Source organism: Procambarus clarkii, chromosome 74 (genome assembly GCF_040958095.1).
Source record: "Procambarus clarkii isolate CNS0578487 chromosome 74, FALCON_Pclarkii_2.0, whole genome shotgun sequence".
Taxonomy (NCBI): Eukaryota; Metazoa; Arthropoda; class Malacostraca; order Decapoda; family Cambaridae; genus Procambarus; species Procambarus clarkii.
In genome coordinates this window covers 318,546-340,812 of record NC_091223.1, presented here as the reverse complement: position 1 = coordinate 340,812, position 22,267 = coordinate 318,546, and the positions used below count along the sequence as shown (strand labels likewise).

The window sequence follows — 22,267 nt, the reverse complement described above, 5'->3', positions numbered from 1 at the left end:
ATCCATTCTATAGATGGATATATTGGCAGTTCATGTTTAAGAAATTTTTACTCATTTTATCTAGCATAGTTAAGGCAGTTGATAGTTGTAAGGATTGTGATGTTGTATATCTTGACTTTAGCAAAGCTTTTGCTAACCAGGTCCAACCGTTTTTGAGTTTCTGCTAGAGTTTCCCCGCGAAACCAAGAAACATCACAGTCAGGAGGATCCATCTCCTATCCTTCAACAGGTTGGCCGGGGGCGTGAAAATTTGTTCTCTAGTCTTCCGTGTAGTTTCATTTTAGTGTTTCAGCGTTTCCTCTGTGCCTGAACATCTCCCTCAGGTCGTCTAGCTGGGATAAAGAGTTTCGTGTCTAGGATATCCAGGAAATTGATTGTGGTGTCGTCGTGTTCTGGGGAAAATTTTATGTTTCCGTGGACTGTGTTTGCACAAGCAAAGAAACCCTCTTGACATGGTAGTCCTCCTACCTTAACTCCAAAGATATCATCTGTATATCTGTAGTACTCTGCCGGTACGGGGCGTCATTTCAGTGGGATCTGTCACTTTCAAATAGAAGATGTCTGCAATTGCTACGCTCCTACCTCAGTGCCCTTCGTCTGTCTATATGCCTTACCATCAAATTGAAGGAGTGTGCGTCCCTCATTACATGGATTATTCTTACAGTAACTTTTTGTGAGACGTCCTCCATACTCCTGCGTCTTGTAGTTGTTTTGTAATTTTTATGTATGTTTTCATCATAGATGTTTGCTACCACTTTGGCTGCTTCTCTCTGTTGTGTGCTCGGGTAGAGCGATACCACATCCATTGAAAAGTCAGTCTCCTCTGGGAACTGAACCACTGATGCTGACTATCTCGTTTAGGAAGTCTGTTGTATCGTGAAGGAGTTTCCAGGAGTCAAAGAGGACTGCTCATATCCAGTCCACCAGTCTGGTAGGCGCAGACAGCCGCTCAGCACTGGTCCCCCCTGCCACGTTCGTGAGAACGAACGTAAAGCTTGGGATGACAGACATCAAGACTATGTTTCATTCCCTTACCCATGCTTTTATGTCCATCTTTTTTTTCAAGCGTAGATTAAACATATAAATGAGTTTGTGTGAAGATAACTAGGAGCTGCCACGTAGGAGCCTAAAAGCCTTATGCAGTTTTATGATGTATGTTTTACCTGAAGGAAACATTGATGTATTTGCATAGAGGTGAATCCATGAAATCCTCTGAGATGTGAAGTAAATGAGATATATGTAAATTTTTACGTTTATTTGTTTTTAATTTACAATTTTAAGTGGATTAGTTGCATATGTTATACTGAGATAACATGAGGTGATAGTAGAGACCAATTACCGGATAATATTGGAAGTATTGTATAGCTAGATCCTGAGCAGCGAGGTTTTAGATTTATGAATGCTAGGCTGCGAGGTTATGTATGTTTGCTTCTTTGGGGGCGACAAAATGGATACTTGCTTCCTGGGCGATGAGGATATGTATGGTTGCATCCTGGGCGGCGAGGATATGGGTGGTGACATCCTAGGTGGCGAGCTTATTGAAGGTTCCATACTGGACGGCGAGGATATGGGTGTTGGCGTCCTATGCGGTGAGGATATGGATGGTTGCATCCTGGGTGGCGTTGATTTGGATGGTTGCATCCTGGGCGGCGAGGATATTGGTGGTGATATCCTATACGGCGAGGATATATTTTGTTGCATCCTGGGCTTCGACGATGTGCACGGTTGTATCCTGGGCGGAGAGGATATGGATGGTTGGATCCTGGGCGACGACGATATTGACTGAAGGATCGTGGAATGCAGGGTTACAGATGACATCTTGGACGGCGAGGTTATGGAAGACGAGATGCTGCAAGACGTAGTTATGGAAGGGGAGATCCTGGATGGCGATGTTATAGAGGACAAGGTTATGGAAGGCGAGATCCTGGAAGACGAGGTTATGGAAGGCGAAGCTATGGATGGTGATATCCTGAAAATGGATTTAGGGGACGAGATTCCGGATTGACTAGTCGTGGATTCCGAGAGTCTTGATCGTGATGGCGAGAGTAATCTCTTGGGTACAGTTTGCGCTTGCATCTCAGTCTCCATGCGTGCACCAATACGTGTATTCATCGTACACACATACTTCCTTAGAGAGACATTTGATTTTCTCTTTTGCATTTCGGAGAGCTTAATGTGAGAAACCTTGATCACCATGTTAAGTTTCAGCACCCTTTTCTTCCTGTCAAATTACATGAATCTCGTGGAGAAATAATCCATAGTTACAACAGGCAGTCCAGAATATCTGCTCAAGCAGGGAAAATCAGCAGTAATGAAACAAGGTGACGTGAGATCGTGTTTTATTGTGGTGATCCAGAGTTTCTCATCTTACAGGTGAGGTGACTGGGATACACAGTGTATTTTCTCAATAGAAAGATTTTATTCATTAAAATCGATTTAGGAAATAGCTAAAGTAACACTGCAGATAAAGTAAGATAAACGTGACGTTAAAAATACAATCGTTACCCTGAGATGTCTAAACTACGCTTGAAACAATAAAGGGATCCTACGTCTTTTATGTGTTTCAGTGATTCGTTTAGTTGATCTAAATAGGGTTTTGAAATGGTCAAAAGATTGGCAGATGCTGTTTAATGCTAATAAATGTAAAGTTTTGAGGCTAGGTAATGATGATGGAGTTACATGATACGAGCTGGATGGTGTTGAGATGGCGAAGTCGGAATGCGAAAGGGATCTGGGAGTTATGATTAGTAAGAATTTAAAACCAAAGGATTAATGCATAAATCTTCATAATAAGGCAAATAGGACACTGGGATTTATTAATCAAAGCGTTAGTAACAAGACACCTGGTGTTGTTCGTCAGCTCTAGTTAGGCCCCATTTAGACATGCAGCTCAGTTTTGGTCGCAGTACTATTGAATGGATATAAATTCACTTGAACGAGTCCAGCGTAGAATGACAAACTTAATTCTGCAAATTAGAAATCTTTCATATGAGGAAAGATTAACAAAGCTTAAATTGCAATCACTGGCAAGGCGAAGTGTTAGGGGTGACATGATAGAGGTTTACAAGTGGATGAATGGAAATAACAAAGCGGATATTAATGGAGTATTAAAAGTATCAACACAATACAGAATGCGAAACAATGGGAAGAAATTGGACAAGTTTAGATTTGGGAAAGACTTTGGTAAATACTGGTTCGGTAACAAGGTAGTTGATTTGTGGAACCAATTACTACGAAACGTAGTGGAGGTGGAGTTCCTCGATTGTTTCAAGCGTTGGATTGAAATGTACATGAGTGGGATTGGGTGGTTATAAATAGGAGCTGCCTCGTATGGGCCAATAGACCTTCTGCAGTTACCTTATGTTCATATGCTACACAAATCAACAACCCTGTTACCGAAGCAGTATTTACTCAGGTGTTTCCTAAATCTTAACTAATTCAAATTGAGTCATATATATGTCTAACCTATGATTTAAACTATCCAAGGATCTTTAATCTACTAAGTTACCCTGTAATTGGTTCCCCAAATTCTCAGCTCTCTCTCAAACAAAATTATTTGGGACTTTACTAAATCTAAACTTGCCCAATTTGTGTCCATTGTTTCGAGTTCTATTATGTATTGATTTATTATTGCCTTATTACATAAGAACATAAAAAAGATAAGAATCAATTAAGCTGCAAAAGGCCTATTGCCTAATTCGTTGCAGCACCAATTAATGTCCTCCAACTTATATATAAATGTCTAACCTACGCTTGAAAAACTCAAAAGATCCTACGTCTATTAAATTAGGCTCCACAAATTGACAATTCCTGTTACCGGACCAGTATTTACCCACATCTTTCTTAAATCTAACTTTATCCGACGTACACCCATTGTTTCATGTTCTATTTTATGTACATACTTTCAACTCTCTATTAATATCCTATATGTTATGCCCATTCATCCACTTGAACATATAAATCATGCCACTCCCCAATTACGAACTTTTTTAGAAAATGTAAATAATTTTTTATCAATCTCTCTTCATATCAATGGTTTTAAATTTGATTCTTCCGAAAAACGGGAGGGATAATAACATAAGAATATGAATAAAGTTAACTTCAGAAGGCTTATTGGCCAGTACGAGTTAGAACCTATTTATAGCCAACCAATCTCATTCATATATACATAAGAGCATAATAGAGGTAACTGTAGAAGGCCTATTAGCCTATACGAGGCAACTCCTATTTATAACCACCCAATCCCATTCACATACATGTCCATCACTCACTTGAAGCAATCAAGGGATCCTCACCTCCACCAAGTTAAGCGGGAATTGGTTTCACAATCAACAACCTAGTTACCGAATCAGTGTTTACCCAAGTGTTTCCTAAATCTAAAATCTAACCTAAATAAACCTAAATTTTAACAATTTATACTCATTTTTTCGTGGTCTGACTCGTGTTGATGCTTTTAATACCATAGTAATATCTCCTTTGTTTTGTCCATTCATACACTTGAAAACCTATTTCATGTCACACCTAATTTTTCGTCATTCATGAGAAAGCAATTCAAGCTTTGTTAATCTCTTTTCATATGACATATTTTTAATTTGAGGGATTAGTTTTCTCATCCTACGCTAGACATGTTCAAGTGAATTTAGATCCATTCTATAGACGGATATATTGGCAGTTCATGTTTAAGAAATTTTTACTCATTTTATCTAGCATAGTTAAGGCAGTTGATAGTTGTAAGGATTGTGATGTTGTATATCTTGACTTTAGCAAAGCTTTTGCTAACCAGGTCCAACCGTTTTTGAGTTTCTGTTAGAGTTTCCCCGCGAAACCAAGAAACATCACAGTCAGGAGGATCCATCTCCTATCCTTCAACAGGTTGGCCGGGGGCGTGAAAATTTGTTCTCTAGTCTTCCGTGTAGTTTCATTTTAGTGTTTCAGCGTTTCTTCTGTGCCTGAACATCTCCCTCAGGTCGTCTAGCTGGGATAAAGAGTTTCGTGTCTAGGATATCCAGGAAATTTATTGTGGTGTCGTCGTGTTCTGGGGAAAATTTTATGTTTCCGTGGACTATGTTTGCACAAGCAAAGAAAACCTCTTGACATAGTAGTCCGCCTACCTTAACTCCAAAGATATCATCTGTATATCTGTAGTACTTTGCCGGTACGGGGCGTCATTTCAGTGGGATCTGTCCCTTTCAAATAGAAGATGTCTGCAATTGCTACGCTCCTACCTCAGTGCCCTTCGACTGTCTATATGCCTTACCATCAAATTGAAGGAGTGTGCGTCCCTCATTACATGGATTATTCTTACAGTAACTTTTTGTGAGACGTCCTCCATACTCCTGCGTCTCGTAGTTGTTTTGAAATTTTTATGTATGTTTTCATCATAGATGTTTGCTACCTCTTTGGCTGCTTCTCTCTGTTGTGTGCTCAGGTAGAGCGATACCACATCCATTGAAAAAGTCAGTCTCCTCTGGGAACTGAACCACTGATGCTGACTATCTCGTTTAGGAAGTCTGTTGTATCGTGAAGGAGTTTCCAGAAGGAGTCAAAGAGGACTGCTCATATCCAGTCCACCAGTCTGGTAGGCGCAGACAGCCGCTCAGCACTGGTCCTCCTTGCCACGATCGTGAGAACGAACGTAAAGCTTGGGATGACAGACATCAAGACTATTTTTTTTTTTTTTGAGATATATACAAGAGTTGTTACATTCTTGTACAGCCACTAGTATGCGTAGCGTTTCGGGCAAGTCCTTAATCCTATGGTCCCTGGAATACGATCCCCTGCCGCGAAGATTCGTTTTTTCATCCAAGTACACATTTTACTGTTGCGTTAAACAGAGGCTACAGTTAAGGAATTGCGCCCAGTAAATCCTCCCCGGCCAGGATACAAACCCATGACATAGCGCTCGCAAAACGCCAGGCGAGTGTCTTACCACTACACCACGGAGACTGAAACTATGTTTCTATGTTAACTATGAGACTATGTTTCATTCCCTTGCCCATGCTTTTATGTCCATCTTTTTTTCAAGCGTAGATTAAACATATAAATGAGTTTGTGTGAAGATAACTAGGAGCTGCCACGTAGGAGCCTAAAAGCCTTATGCAGTTTTATGATGTATGTTTTACCTGAAGGAAACATTGATGTATTTGCATAGAGGTGAATCCATGAAATCCTCTGAGATATGAAGTAAATGAGATATATGTAAATGTTTACGTTTATTTGTTTTTAATTTACAATTTTAAGTGGATTAGTTGCATATGTTATACTGAGATAACATGAGGTGATAGTAGAGACCAATTACCGGATAATATTGGAAGGATTGTATAGCTAGATCCTGAGCAGCGAGGTTTTAGATTTATGAATGCTAGGCTGCGAGGTTATGGATGTTTGCTTCTTTGGGGGCGACAAAATGGATACTTGCTTCCTGGGCGATGAGGATATGTATGGTTGCATCCTGGGCGGCGAGGATATGGGTGGTGACATCCTAGGTGGCGAGCTTATTGAAGGTTCCAAACTGGACGGCGAGGATATGGGTGTTGGCGTCCTATGCGGTGAGGATATGGATGGTTGCATCCTGGGTGGCGTTGATTTGGATGGTTGCATCCTGGGCGGCGAGGATATTGGTGGTGATATCCTATACGGCGAGGATATATTTTGTTGCATCCTGGGCTGCGACGATGTGCACGGTTGTATCCTGGGCGGAGAGGATATGGATGGTTGGATCCTGGGCGACGACGATATTGACTGAAGGATCGTGGATTGCAGGGTTACAGAAGATGACATCTTGGACGGCGAGGTTATGGAAGACGAGATGCTGCAAGACGTAGTTATGGAAGGGGAGATCCTGGATGGCGATGTTATAGACGACGAGGTTATGGAAGGCGAGATCCTGGAAGACGAGGTTATGGAAGGCGAAGCTATGGATGGTGATATCCTGAAAAGGGATTTAGGGGACGAGATTCCGGATTGACTAGTCGTGGATTCCGAGAGTCTTGATCGTGATGGCGAGAGAAATCTCTTGGGTACAGTTTGCGCTTGCATCTCAGTCTCTATGCGTGCACCAATAAGTGTATTCATCGTACACACATACTTCCTTGGAGAGACATTTGATTTTCTCTTTTGCATTTCGGAGAGCTTAATGTGAGAAACCTTGATCACCATGTTAAGTTTCAGCACCCTTTTCTTCCTGTCGGAATACCTGAATCTCGTGGAGAAATAATCCATAGTTACAACAGGCAGTCCAGAATATCTGCTCAAGCAGGGAAAATCAGCAGTAATGAAACAAGGTTACGTGAGATCGTGTTTTATTGTGGTGATCCAGAGTTTCTCATCTTACAGGTGAGGTGACTGGGATACACAGTGTATTTTCTCAATAGAAAGATTTTATTCATTAAAATCGATTTAGGAAATAGCTAAAGTAACACTGCAGATAAAGTAAGATAAACGTGACGTTAAAAATACAATCGTTACCCTGAGATGTCTAAACTACGCTTGAAACAATAAAGGGATCCTACGTCTTTTATGTGTTTCAGTGATTCGTTTAGTTGATCTAAATAGGGTTTTGAAATGGTCAAAAGATTGGCAGATGCTGTTTAATGCTAATAAATGTAAAGTTTTGAGGCTAGGTAATGATGATGGAGTTACATGATACGAGCTGGATGGTGTTGAGATTGCGAAGTCGGAATGCGAAAGGGATCTGGGAGTTATGATTAGTAAGAATTTAAAACCAAAGGATTAATGCATAAATCTTCATAATAAGGCAAATAGGACACTGGGATTTATTATTCAAAGCGTTAGTAACAAGACACCTGGAGTTGTTCTTCAGCTCTAGTTAGGCCCCATTTAGACATGCAGCTCAGTTTTGGTCGCAGTAGTATTGAATAGATATAAATTCACTTGAACGAGTCCAGCGTAGAATGATAAACTTAATTCCGCAAATTAGAAATCTTTCATATGAGGAAAGATTAACAAAGCTTAAATTGCAATCACTGGAAAGGCGAAGTGTTAGGGGTGACATGATAGAGGTTTACAAGTGGATGAATGGAAATAACAAAGCGGATATTAATGGAGTATTAAAAGTATCAACTCAGTACAGAATGCGAAACAATGGGAAGAAATTGGACAAGTTTAGATTTGGGAAAGACTTTGGTAAATACTGGTTCGGTAACAAGGTAGTTGATTTGTTGAACCAATTACTACGAAACATAGTGGAGGTGGAGTTCCTCGATTGTTTCAAGCGTTGGATTGAAATGTACATGAGTGGGATTGGGTGGTTATAAATAGGAGCTGCCTCGTATGGGCCAATAGGCCTTCTGCAGTTACCTTATGTTCATATGCTACACAAATCAACAACCCTGTTACCGAAGCAGTATTTACTCAGGTGTTTCCTAAATCTTAACTAATTCAAATTGAGTCATATATATGTCTAACCTATGATTTAAACTATCCAAGGATCTTTATTCTACTAAGTTACCCTGTAATTGGTTCCCCAAATTCTCAGCTCTCTCTCAAACAAAATTATTTGGGACTTTACTAAATCTAAACTTGCCCAATTTGTGTCCATTGTTTCGAGTTCTATTATGTATTGATTTATTATTGCCTTATTACATAAGAACATAAAAAAGATAAGAATCAATTAAGCTGCAAAAGGCCTATTGCCTAATACGTTGCAGCACCAATTAATATCCTCCAACTTATATATAAATGTCTAACCTACGCTTGAAAAACTCAAAAGATCCTACGTCTATTAAATTAGGCTCCACAAATTGACAATTCCTGTTACCCGACCAGTATTTACCCACATCTTTCTTAAATCTAACTTTATCGACGTACACCCATTGTTTCATGTTCTATTTTATGTACATACTTTCAACTCTCTATTAATATCCTATATGTTATGCCCATTCATCCACTTGAACATATAAATCATGCCACTCCCCAATTACGAACTTTTTTAGAAAATGTAAATAATTTTTTATCAATCTCTCTTCATATCAATGGTTTTAAATTTGTTTCTTCCGAAAATCGGGAGGGATAATAACATAAGAATATGAATAAAGTTAACTTCAGAAGGCTTATTGGCCAGTACGAGTTAGAACCTATTTATAGCCAACCAATCTCATTCATATATACATAAGAACATAATAGAGGTAACTGTAGAAGGCCTATTAGCCTATACGAGGCAACTCCTATTTATAACCACCCAATCCCATTCACATACATGTCCATCACTCACTTGAAGCAATCAAGGGGTCCTCACCTCCACCAAGTTAAGCGGGAATTGGTTTCACAATCAACAACCTAGTTACCGAATCAGTGTTTACCCAAGTCTTTCCTAAATCTAAAATCTAACCTAAATAAACCTAAATTTTAAAAATTTATACCCATTTTCTCGTGGTCTGACTCGTGTTGATGCTTTTAATACCATATTAATATCTCCTTTGTTTTGTCCATTCATACACTTGAAAACCTATTTCATGTCACACCTAATTTTTCGTCATTCCAGAGAAAGCAATTCAAGCTTTGTTAATCTCTTTTCATATGACATATTTTTAATTTGAGGGATTAGTTTTGTCATCCTACGCTAGACATGTTCAAGTGAATTTAGATCCATTCTATAGATGGATATATTGGCAGTTCATGTTTAAGAAATTTTTACTCATTTTATCTAGCATAGTTAAGGCAGTTGATAGTTGTAAGGATTGTGATGTTGTATATCTTGACTTTAGCAAAGCTTTTGCTAACCAGGTCCAACCGTTTTTGAGTTTCTGCTAGAGTTTCCCCGCGAAACCAAGAAACATCACAGTCAGGAGGATCCATCTCCTATCCTTCAACAGGTTGGCCGGGGGCGTGAAAATTTGTTCTCTAGTCTTCCGTGTAGTTTCATTTTAGTGTTTCAGCGTTTCCTCTGTGCCTGAACATCTCCCTCAGGTCGTCTAGCTGGGATAAAGAGTTTCGTGTCTAGGATATCCAGGAAATTGATTGTGGTGTCGTCGTGTTCTGGGGAAAATTTTATGTTTCCGTGGACTGTGTTTGCACAAGCAAAGAAACCCTCTTGACATGGTAGTCCTCCTACCTTAACTCCAAATATATCATCTGTATATCTGTAGTACTCTGCCGGTACGGGGCGTCATTTCAGTGGGATCTGTCACTTTCAAATAGAAGATGTCTGCAATTGCTACGCTCCTACCTCAGTGCCCTTCGTCTGTCTATATGCCTTACCATCAAATTGAAGGAGTGTGCGTCCCTCATTACATGGATTATTCTTACAGTAACTTTTTGTGAGACGTCCTCCATACTCCTGCGTCTCGTAGTTGTTTTGTAATTTTTATGTATGTTTTCATCATAGATGTTTGCTACCACTTTGGCTGCTTCTCTCTGTTGTGTGCTCGGGTAGAGCGATACCACATCCATTGAAAAGTCAGTCTCCTCTGGGAACTGAACCACTGATGCTGACTATCTCGTTTAGGAAGTCTGTTGTATCGTGAAGGAGTTTCCAGGAGTCAAAGAGGACTGCTCATATCCAGTCCACCAGTCTGGTAGGCGCAGACAGCCGCTCAGCACTGGTCGCCCCTGCCACGTTCGTGAGAACGAACGTAAAGCTTGGGATGACAGACATCAAGACTATGTTTCATTCCCTTACCCATGCTTTTATGTCCATCTTTTTTTTCAAGCGTAGATTAAACATATAAATGAGTTTGTGTGAAGATAACTAGGAGCTGCCACGTAGGAGCCTAAAAGCCTTATGCAGTTTTATGATGTATGTCTTACCTGAAGGAAACATTGATGTATTTGCATAGAGGTGAATCCATGAAATCCTCTGAGATGTGAAGTAAATGAGATATATGTAAATTTTTACGTTTATTTGTTTTTAATTTACAATTTTAAGTGGATTAGTTGCATATGTTATACTGAGATAACATGAGGTGATAGTAGAGACCAATTACCGGATAATATTGGAAGTATTGTATAGCTAGATCCTGAGCAGCGAGGTTTTAGATTTATGAATGCTAGGCTGCGAGGTTATGTATGTTTGCTTCTTTGGGGGCGACAAAATGGATACTTGCTTCCTGGGCGATGAGGATATGTATGGTTGCATCCTGGGCGGCGAGGATATGGGTGGTGACATCCTAGGTGGCGAGCTTATTGAAGGTTCCATACTGGACGGCGAGGATATGGGTGTTGGCGTCCTATGCGGTGAGGATATGGATGGTTGCATCCTGGGTGGCGTTGATTTGGATGGTTGCATCCTGGGCGGCGAGGATATTGGTGGTGATATCCTATACGGCGAGGATATATTTTGTTGCATCCTGGGCTGCGACGATGTGCACGGTTGTATCCTGGGCGGAGAGGATATGGATGGTTGGATCCTGGGCGACGACGATATTGACTGAAGGATCGTGGAATGCAGGGTTACAGATGACATCTTGGACGGCGAGGTTATGGAAGACGAGATGCTGCAAGACGTAGTTATGGAAGGGGAGATCCTGGATGGCGATGTTATAGACGACGAGGTTATGGAAGGCGAAGCTATGGATGGTGATATCCTGAAAAGGGATTTAGGGGACGAGATTCCGGATTGACTAGTCGTGGATTCCGAGAGTCTTGATCGTGATGGCGAGAGTAATCTCTTGGGTACAGTTTGCGCTTGCATCTCAGTCTCCATGCGTGCACCAATAAGTGTATTCATCGTACACACATACTTCCTTAGAGAGACATTTGATTTTCTCTTTTGCATTTCGGAGAGCTTAATGTGAGAAACCTTGATCACCATGTTAAGTTTCAGCACCCTTTTCTTCCTGTCGGAATACCTGAATCTCGTGGAGAAATAATCCATAGTTACAACAGGCAGTCCAGAATATCTGCTCAAGCAGGGAAAATCAGCAGTAATGAAACAAGGTGACGTGAGATCGTGTTTTATTGTGGTGATCCAGAGTTTCTCATCTTACAGGTGAGGTGACAGGGATACACAGTGTATTTTCTCAATAGAAAGATTTTATTCATTAAAATCGATTTAGGAAATAGCTAAAGTAACACTGCAGATAAAGTAAGATAAACGTGACGTTAAAAATACAATCGTTACCCTGAGATGTCTAAACTACGCTTGAAACAATAAAGGGATCCTACGTCTTTTATGTGTTTCAGTGATTCGTTTAGTTGATCTAAATAGGGTTTTGAAATGGTCAAAAGATTGGCAGATGCTGTTTAATGCTAATAAATGTAAAGTTTTGAGGCTAGGTAATGATGATGGAGTTACATGATACGAGCTGGATGGTGTTGAGATTGCGAAGTCGGAATGCGAAAGGGATCTGGGAGTTATGATTAGTAAGAATTTAAAACCAAAGGATTAATGCATAAATCTTCATAATAAGGCAAATAGGACACTGGGATTTATTAATCAAAGCGTTAGTAACAAGACACCTGGTGTTGTTCGTCAGCTCTAGTTAGGCCCCATTTAGACATGCAGCTCAGTTTTGGTCGCAGTACTATTGAATGGATATAAATTCACTTGAACGAGTCCAGCGTAGAATGACAAACTTAATTCTGCAAATTAGAAATCTTTCATATGAGGAAAGATTAACAAAGCTTAAATTGCAATCACTGGCAAGGCGAAGTGTTAGGGGTGACATGATAGAGGTTTACAAGTGGATGAATGGAAATAACAAAGCGGATATTAATGGAGTATTAAAAGTATCAACACAGTACAGAATGCGAAACAATGGGAAGAAATTGGACAAGTTTAGATTTGGGAAAGACTTTGGTAAATACTGGTTCGGTAACAAGGTAGTTGATTTGTGGAACCAATTACTACGAAACGTAGTGGAGGTGGAGTTCCTCGATTGTTTCAAGCGTTGGATTGAAATGTACATGAGTGGGATTGGGTGGTTCTTAATAGGAGCTGCCTCGTATGGGCCAATAGGCCTTCTGCAGTTACCTTATGTTCATATGCTACACAAATCAACAACCCTGTTACCGAAGCAGTATTTACTCAGGTGTTTCCTAAATCTTAACTAATTCAAATTGAGTCATATATATGTCTAACCTATGATTTAAACTATCCAAGGATCTTTAATCTACTAAGTTACCCTGTAATTGGTTCCCCAAATTCTCAGCTCTCTCTCAAACAAAATTATTTGGGACTTTACTAAATCTAAACTTGCCCAATTTGTGTCCATTGTTTCGAGTTCTATTATGTATTGATTTATTATTGCCTTATTACATAAGAACATAAAAAAGATAAGAATCAATTAAGCTGCAAAAGGCCTATTGCCTAATACGTTGCAGCACCAATAAATATCCTCCAACTTATATATAAATGTCTAACCTACGCTTGAAAAACTCAAAAGATCCTACGTCTATTAAATTAGGCTCCACAAATTGACAATTCCTGTTACCGGACCAGTATTTACCCACATCTTTCTTAAATCTAACTTTATCCGACGTACACCCATTGTTTCATGTTCTATTTTATGTACATACTTTCAACTCTCTATTAATATCCTATATGTTATGCCCATTCATCCACTTGAACATATAAATCATGCCACTCCCCAATTACGAACTTTTTTAGAAAATGTAAATAATTTTTTATCAATCTCTCTTCATATCAATGGTTTTAAATTTGTTTCTTCCGAAAATCGGGAGGGATAATAACATAAGAATATGAATAAAGTTAACTTCAGAAGGCTTATTGGCCAGTACGAGTTAGAACCTATTTATAGCCAACCAATCTCATTCATATATACATAAGAACATAATAGAGGTAACTGTAGAAGGCCTACTAGCCTATACGAGGCAACTCCTATTTATAACCACCCAATCCCATTCACATACATGTCCATCACTCACTTGAAGCAATCAAGGGATCCTCACCTCCACCAAGTTAAGCGGGAATTGGTTTCACATTGTGAAACCTAGGTTGTTGATTGTGGTTTCACAATCAACAACCTAGTTACCGAATCAGTGTTTACCCAAGTCTTTCCTAAATCTAAAATCTAACCTAAATAAACCTAAATTTTAAAAATTTATACTCATTTTTTCGTGGTCTGACTCGTGTTGATGCTTTTAATACCATATTAATATCTCCTTTGTTTTGTCCATTGTTATGATCTCAGCCTGCAGGAGAAACGAGTCTCCCTTCTTGAGAGTTATTCAGCAAGCCTGACCTAACTAGAAGGTCTAGCAAATATTGAGGTGATAACCCATATGAAAAATGGCTGGTTGGATATGTAAAACAATTTAAGATTATGGGCAGTAAGTAAGGAAATAGATAAATGACTGGCTAGGAGATGTGGACATTTTGCTGGAGGCTTGAGGCTCGCTTCTGGAGGACCTTGACCTCACTTGAGTGCCAGACATCGCAGGGGGAAGCCGCGCTCCGTTTGAGCTCCCGCCAGAAGGGAACCCCTAGTGATATATCTCGCAGAGAAGAGAAGTGTGCGGACGTACCAGCTGTGGAATCGAGCTGGGAACGTTGTGGTCTCAAGTCCTGGTCGACGAGCAGATATTAAATCGCCCAGAAGCATTATTGTGGGCTGTGTGGAGCGCCCTGACCAGACGCCGTCAGAGGAAAAGCGCCCTCGACCAGTTAATCTGTGGTAAGCACGATATACGCCAGTTCATAGTGATTGCATTGTAGTTGGTCGTGTGCCCAGCGACAGTAGCGATGTTTATTTATAAGTTAGACATGTTTTAATAAGGCAGAAGGCCTGAAATAGGAGAGTGAAGAGGGAGGAACACGGAGCGACGTCCGTCCTCTCTGAGCGCTGGCGGACGACTGAGGGAGCCGGCTCCGGATGGAGGAAGACCCTCCCAGCGAGTGAGGACGCCGCCGCCAGGCGAGGTGGAGTATGGACCCGCCCAAAACGGGGGAGTCCACTCTCACTGTATGTAGAGGACAGATAGAGGTTTGAGGCAAGCATATTGTGTGGTTATTTGTGTTTATGTGTTAAAGGGGAACATTTTATTGGAACGTCGATGGGTTGCAGGTTTGTTCTTTGGGGAAGAAGTTGCTGAGAACTTCGAAGCCAGCAGATGATGTAGCTGATGAGACTCCAAGGTAGTGGAGCAGAGGACCTCGAGCTGTGAGGAGAAGCAGCAGTGAAGAGGAGTGTCACGTGCTTCTGTAGAGGTGGTGTAGCAGCCAAGAGAGCTGTGGAAGAACCTAACAGAAGGGTGAAGCACCGTAGTTGCACAAGGAAACTTCATGATAGCAGCCTGGAGGAGCTGCAGAGGATCCTGGTAGTGAGGCCCGGCAGAACCTAAGGATATTAGGGTTGTGAACTTCCAGAGGTGGAAGGGGAAGTTCTGGTGGATTACTTATAGGGAGTTGATAGTGTTTGGTTGTCAGTAGCGTGCAAGACGCAGTGAGAGGTGAGTGACTGTTGGCATCCTTATGTCAAGGAGTTTCTTATATTGAAGTATCAATGAACATTTATACTGGTATATGTTATTGCATTCAAATGCTGGTTTTCTATATATATATGTTATCTTGCTGATGGTGCAACAGTGTGTGGGCTTGACCAACTTGAGGAGGTTAGTAGTACCAGGTGGTGAACCAGGAGTTGGGATACCACTTGATAAGCTGATAATAGAGTTCTGATGGTATTGGAGTGCAACCTGATTTGGATATTATAGAGTATAGGATTCATTATTATTAGATGTGTGTATGTATCGTGTATGTGCTTTGTTCAGTAAATGTGTTACAATTTGCTGGTGTTTGCCCTTGTCCTAGTGAGGCTTCCCAGGAGGTGGTAAAGAAGGAGAGAGAGAGAGGAAGAACCATGAACCACTGCTGTGGACAGGGTAGGAGGTAATACTGGTAAGTCATAGGGGGATTGAGGAGATCATATCTCATAAGGAGAGAGTGGGGAGTCACAGCGGCTCGAGTGGGTGTGTGCACGTGACAACGAGGCTAAGTGTTGGAGCCGCATCCCCTGAACGTGTGACATTGAGCCCCTCTCCAAGAGCCAGAAGCGCCAAGGGTGATCTCCTAGTATAAGCACTCTGCCGAGTTGTGGGTTGGGTTGTCCATAGAGAAGGATCAACGACGACAACACCAACCAACCCACAGTCTATATAATAAATTGGGGGCCTGTGTCCGGGAGAGTGAACTGACACACCCACACCCTGTCCAAGAGTGGATTTGTACACCCTTGCTGAAATAGATAAACTGTGTGATCGCAGGTGTATACTCTCTCTCTTGGGAAGACTCACAGGACAAAGATGGATAAGGTGCAAGCGTTTGTGGAGTCAGGCAAGCCTGAGGACTTAGAAGGTTGCACGAGGGATCAATTGAAACAAATAGCAGAAAAATGTGGCATCAGGTTGAAAGCATCTAAAGTAGCTGGGATGAAGGATGAGATCCTGAGGCAGTTGAGAGCCAGAAGTGAAGCGGCAGAACAAGGAGCCCAGGAAGGAGCTGAAAGTAGAAAGGAGGATGATGGGCAGGATGAAGTGAGATCCCAGGGATCGAGTAGGAGCAGCAAGAGTAGCCGCAGTAGCAGGAGTAGCCGAAATAGGAGCTTGGAGAGATTCCAGTTAGAGCTCCAGATGCAGCAACAACGAGAGGACAAGGAGAGACAGTTCCAGCTGGAAAAGATGAAATTAGAACTCCAGATGAAAAATGAAGCAGAGAAGGAAAAAGAAAAAACCAGACTGGAAATAGAAAAAGAGAAAGCAAGACTAGAGGTCGAAAAAGAAAAAGCCCAGGTCGAAAAAGAAAAAGCCCAGGTCGAAAAAGAAAAAGAGAGAACAAAACAAATGCAGATAGAAGCGAATAGAACCTTGGCTGAGCAGAGGATTGAACATGGGTTGCCAGAGAGCACCACCCAGGTATCACACCCACCAGAGGTTAGGGTTAGGGAGAAGGACATTCCCTTGTTTGTTCCCGAAGAGGCAGAGAGCTTCTTCGAGCATTTTGAGAAAGTAGCCAGTATCAAGGAGTGGCCACAGGAGGAATGGGCCCAGCTGGTCCAGTTAAGATTGACCGGTGCAGCCAGGGAGGCATACACCCAATTGTCACTGGAAGAGTGCCAGGATTATGCCACAGTAAAGAGCAGCATATTGCGCTCGTTTCAGTTAACCCCAGAAGCTTATAGGAAGCGCTTCAGAGAGATGATCAAAGTTGGAGCGTGTACGTTTGCTGAGACAGCAAGAGATCTGGAAAGACGATTCCAGAAGTGGATTGAGGCTGCTGGAGTTGGATCTTATGCTGACCTGAAGCAACTGATGGTCATGGAGAAGTTCTTGGAGATGATGCATCCCGAAACAAAGTTCAAGATCCAAGAAGCAGGGATAAAGGAGGTGAAAGATGCCGCAGATAGGGCGGATATGATTACTGAAGCGTACAAGAGCTTAAGGGAGAACAGAGTGAGAAGCGAGGCGAGATGCAGCAATAGCAGATCCAATGGAGTCTGGGGAGGAAGAAATTATGAAAGACCCAGAAGAGTTTGGGGTGAGAAAAATTTTGATAAATGGGCAGATAAAAGTAAGTACCCAAAAACTCAGAAGAGTAGGTCGCGCACTTCGTCTGAAAGTGAAGATGGAGGAGCAAAACGAGAAACTGATCGGTATCCAGGAAATCAAGAATCCAGTAAAGCTCCACAGAGTACGAGTAGTACGTCTGGCCCGAGGAACTCCAATACGAGTGGGCAGAGTCAGAGCTACTCTGGTACATATAGAAGAGACTTTTCCCAGATGAGATGTTACAATTGTAACGGATTGGGTCACGTGATGCGAGATTGTCGGCAGGGCAAGAGAGTTGTGACCCTGGCCATGTGTGACCCCCGAGGTAAATATACTAATGTGTTCCGAGACAAACCACAGAAGATGAACTTAGTGAACGAGAGGTATAGACCGTTCATGAGCAAAGGTTGGATCAGTGTAGGAGGCCAACCTGAGGTAGAAGTTGGTATCTTAAGAGATACCGGAGCTAATCAGAGCTTGATTGCGAGAAGCCTGATTGGGAATGATCGACGGTTAGCTGGCAGTGGGAAGATGAAAGTATATGGGTTATTGTCGGAGAGTGACATGCCCGTTTGTACTGTCCAGCTAAGGTCGGAATATGTGTCGGCAGAGGTGATGTTGGGAGTGTGCCCCGACATACCTATTCCAGGAGTCCAAGTGATCCTGGGGAATGACTTGTGTGGGACAAAGGTGTTGCCAAGAGTCATAGCGGAGACTGTGCCAGAGGAGTGCCCAGAAGGCCACTGCACGGGTGGGACGCCTGAGAGTGTGAACCTGACTGACATCCGAGGGGATGAGTCAGGAGACCGCCAAGCCATTGAGTACCCCGTCTCGGTAGTGAGGAAGGCAGAGGTGGCCGACAAGGAAGACGCTGGAGAAGATGATACAGTGTCGATTCAACCAGTGGAAGATATCGATGTAGATATAGCATGGCTGTTTGATGAAGGTCCAGCCCAGGCAAATGGAGTCTCGGTGAGGTCGAAAGTGAAGATGGCCCAGCCGAAGAAGAATACTGTGAAGGGAGTTGACCGGAAGAGAGCCCAGACTGCTGAAATTGAGAGTCGGAAGGCGAATGCAACTGTGCTGAGTAGGAATGAGGAAAGATGTGGACAGACTGAGGACGGGAATAGAGCGTCAAGTGGTCCACGAGCACAGAGGCATATGGATAGTGGAGTTAAGTTGTTTGAGATGTCAGGAGTCGACATGTTTCACAGAAGACGTGGAGGAGAGATAGTGAAGAAGAGTAATAGCCGGGAAAATGAAAGGAGAAGAGACAGTATGTGTGGAGAGATGCTTACGAGCACTCTAGGAGAGGTAGAGCGACATGCACAGTCGAGTGCTATTGGTTGTAGTATGGTGCCCGAAGAAACTTTTAGGGAACGAAGAAGAGTTGAAGGAGAAGAAATGGAGGGGTATAGAGGTGAGAAGTGTGGGAAGAGGATGATGATGCAAGCATGGAGGAATAGAAGAAAGCCGAGGACTCGATGGGAGTCGAACAGGATAAGGTCTCAGATAAATGAGGAGACGAAAGGGAGGATCGTCGGTGAAGACCAGGGAGTGAAGTATGATGGCAGGAGACGAAAGTATAATGGCAGTAGATGGAAGTGTGAAGACGACAGAGGAGGTACGGACAGCAGATGTCTGACTCTGGACGTGAAGAGAAGACGAGGAAACGGAGGGTGGAGACAGTAAGTAGAGTGGACCAATGGATTGCAGGCGTCCAAGGAGGACAGCCTAGCCAAGAGGTGCCAGAGAAGTCAAATCGTTTATGAGAAGATCATGGTTCTGGAGAGAGGTGAGCCAGATGTTGCAAGGAGCAACGAACTAATTGTAGACTCCTAAGAGAGTATATCGGGTGAAGAACGAGACAGTGTGGTGGCGGATGTATTATCCCGAGCTTTGCCACTGGAATAACTCTCAAAAATAAGGGGAGGGGAGTGTTATGATCTCAGCCTGCAGGAGAAACGAGTCTCCCTTCTTGAGAGTTATTCAGCAAGCCTGACCTAACTAGAAGGTCTAGCAAATATTGAGGTGATAACCCATATGAAAAATGGCTGGTTGGATATGTAAAACAATTTAAGATTATGGGCAGTAAGTAAGGAAATAGATAAATGACTGGCTAGGAGATGTGGACATTTTGCTGGAGGCTTGAGGCTCGCTTCTGGAGGACCTTGACCTCACTTGAGTGCCAGACATCGCAGGGGGAAGCCGCGCTCCGTTTGAGCTCCCGCCAGAAGGGAACCCCTAGTGATATATCTCGCAGAGAAGAGAAGTGTGCGGACGTACCAGCTGTGGAATCGAGCTGGGAACGTTGTGGTCTCAAGTCCTGGTCGACGAGCAGATATTAAATCGCCCAGAAGCATTATTGTGGGCTGTGTGGAGCGCCCTGACCAGACGCCGTCAGAGGAAAAGCGCCCTCGACCAGTTAATCTGTGGTAAGCACGATATACGCCAGTTCATAGTGATTGCATTGTAGTTGGTCGTGTGCCCAGCGACAGTAGCGATGTTTATTTATAAGTTAGACATGTTTTAATAAGGCAGAAGGCCTGAAATAGGAGAGTGAAGAGGGAGGAACACGGAGCGACGTCCGTCCTCTCTGAGCGCTGGCGGACGACTGAGGGAGCCGGCTCCGGATGGAGGAAGACCCTCCCAGCGAGTGAGGACGCCGCCGCCAGGCGAGGTGGAGTATGGACCCGCCCAAAACGGGGGAGTCCACTCTCACTGTATGTAGAGGACAGATAGAGGTTTGAGGCAAGCATATTGTGTGGTTATTTGTGTTTATGTGTTAAAGGGGAACATTTTATTGGAACGTCGATGGGTTGCAGGTTTGTTCTTTGGGGAAGAAGTTGCTGAGAACTTCGAAGCCAGCAGATGATGTAGCTGATGAGACTCCAAGGTAGTGGAGCAGAGGACCTCGAGCTGTGAGGAGAAGCAGCAGTGAAGAGGAGTGTCACGTGCTTCTGTAGAGGTGGTGTAGCAGCCAAGAGAGCTGTGGAAGAACCTAACAGAAGGGTGAAGCACCGTAGTTGCACAAGGAAACTTCATGATAGCAGCCTGGAGGAGCTGCAGAGGATCCTGGTAGTGAGGCCCGGCAGAACCTAAGGATATTAGGGTTGTGAACTTCCAGAGGTGGAAGGGGAAGTTCTGGTGGATTACTTATAGGGAGTTGATAGTGTTTGGTTGTCAGTAGCGTGCAAGACGCAGTGAGAGGTGAGTGACTGTTGGCATCCTTATGTCAAGGAGTTTCTTATATTGAAGTATCAATGAACATTTATACTGGTATATGTTATTGCATTCAAATGCTGGTTTTCTATATATATATGTTATCTTGCTGATGGTGCAACAGTGTGTGGGCTTGACCAACTTGAGGAGGTTAGTAGTACCAGGTGGTGAACCAGGAGTTGGGATACCACTTGATAAGCTGATAATAGAGTTCTGATGGTATTGGAGTGCAACCTGATTTGGATATTATAGAGTATAGGATTCATTATTATTAGATGTGTGTATGTATCGTGTATGTGCTTTGTTCAGTAAATGTGTTACAATTTGCTGGTGTTTGCCCTTGTCCTAGTGAGGCTTCCCAGGAGGTGGTAAAGAAGGAGAGAGAGAGAGGAAGAACCATGAACCACTGCTGTGGACAGGGTAGGAGGTAATACTGGTAAGTCATAGGGGGATTGAGGAGATCATATCTCATAAGGAGAGAGTGGGGAGTCACAGCGGCTCGAGTGGGTGTGTGCACGTGACAACGAGGCTAAGTGTTGGAGCCGCATCCCCTGAACGTGTGACGTTGAGCCCCTCTCCAAGAGCCAGAAGCGCCAAGGGTGATCTCCTAGTATAAGCACTCTGCCGAGTTGTGGGTTGGGTTGTCCATAGAGAAGGATCAACGACGACAACACCAACCAACCCACAGTCTATATAATACCATTCATACACTTGAAAACCTATTTCATGTCACACCTTATTTTTCGTCATTCCAGAGAAATCAATTCAAGCTTTGTTAATCTCTTTTCATATGACATATTTTTAATTTGAGGGATTAGTTTTGTCATCCTACGCTAGACATGTTCAAGTGAATTTAGATCCATTCTATAGATGGATATATTGGCAGTTCATGTTTAAGAAATTTTTACTCATTTTATCTAGCATAGTTAAGGCGGTTGATAGTTGTAAGGATTGTGATGTTGTATATCTTGACTTTAGCAAAGCTTTTGCTAACCAGGTCCAACCGTTTTTGAGTTTCTGTTAGAGTTTCCCCGCGAAACCAAGAAACATCACAGTCAGGAGGATCCATCTCCTATCCTTCAACAGGTTGGCCGGGGGCGTGAAAATTTGTTCTCTAGTCTTCCGTGTAGTTTCATTTTAGTGTTTCAGCGTTTCTTCTGTGCCTGAACATCTCCCTCAGGTCGTCTAGCTGGGATAAAGAGTTTCGTGTCTAGGATATCCAGGAAATTTATTGTGGTGTCGTCGTGTTCTGGGGAAAATTTTATGTTTCCGTGGACTGTGTTTGCACAAGCAAAGAAACCCTCTTGACATGGTAGTCCGTCTACCTTAACTCCAAAGATATCATCTGTATATCTGTAGTACTCTGCCGGTACGGGGCGTCATTTCAGTGGGATCTGTCCCTTTCAAATAGAAGATGTCTGCAATTGCTACGCTCCTACCTCAGTGCCCTTCGTCTGTCTATATGCCTTACCATCAAATTGAAGGAGTGTGCGTCCCTCATTACATGGATTATTCTTACAGTAACTTTTTGTGAGACGTCCTCCATACTCCTGCGTCTCGTAGTTGTTTTGTAATTTTTATG

General features: G+C 42.5%; 1 protein-coding gene across 2 annotated transcripts; it reads left to right on the top strand.

Moving 5' to 3' along the window:
* The first annotated feature begins 14,127 nt into the window (after window positions 1–14,127).
* LOC138356712 (uncharacterized) lies at window positions 14,128–21,011 on the top strand. 2 transcript variants are annotated; one of them, XR_011224562.1, is made up of 2 exons: window positions 14,128–19,898; window positions 20,289–21,011. XR_011224562.1 is itself a non-coding variant. In XM_069312901.1 (2 exons), exon 2 carries the CDS (start codon window positions 16,222–16,224, stop codon window positions 19,153–19,155), a length of 2,934 nt encoding a protein of 977 aa, XP_069169002.1. In that variant the 5' UTR covers window positions 14,128–14,594; window positions 14,985–16,221; the 3' UTR covers window positions 19,156–21,011. The 2 variants fall into 2 exon arrangements, 1 of the variants encoding a protein (XP_069169002.1); XM_069312901.1 differs by having other exon boundaries at window positions 14,128–14,594; window positions 14,985–21,011.
* Window positions 21,012–22,267: the final 1,256 nt, after the last annotated feature.

What these genes read in the sequence shown, in the direction of transcription:
- LOC138356712 (XM_069312901.1), top strand. Translation starts at nt 16,222, where the DNA reads ATGGATAAGGTGCAAGCGTTTGTGGAGTCAGGCAAGCCTGAGGACTTA.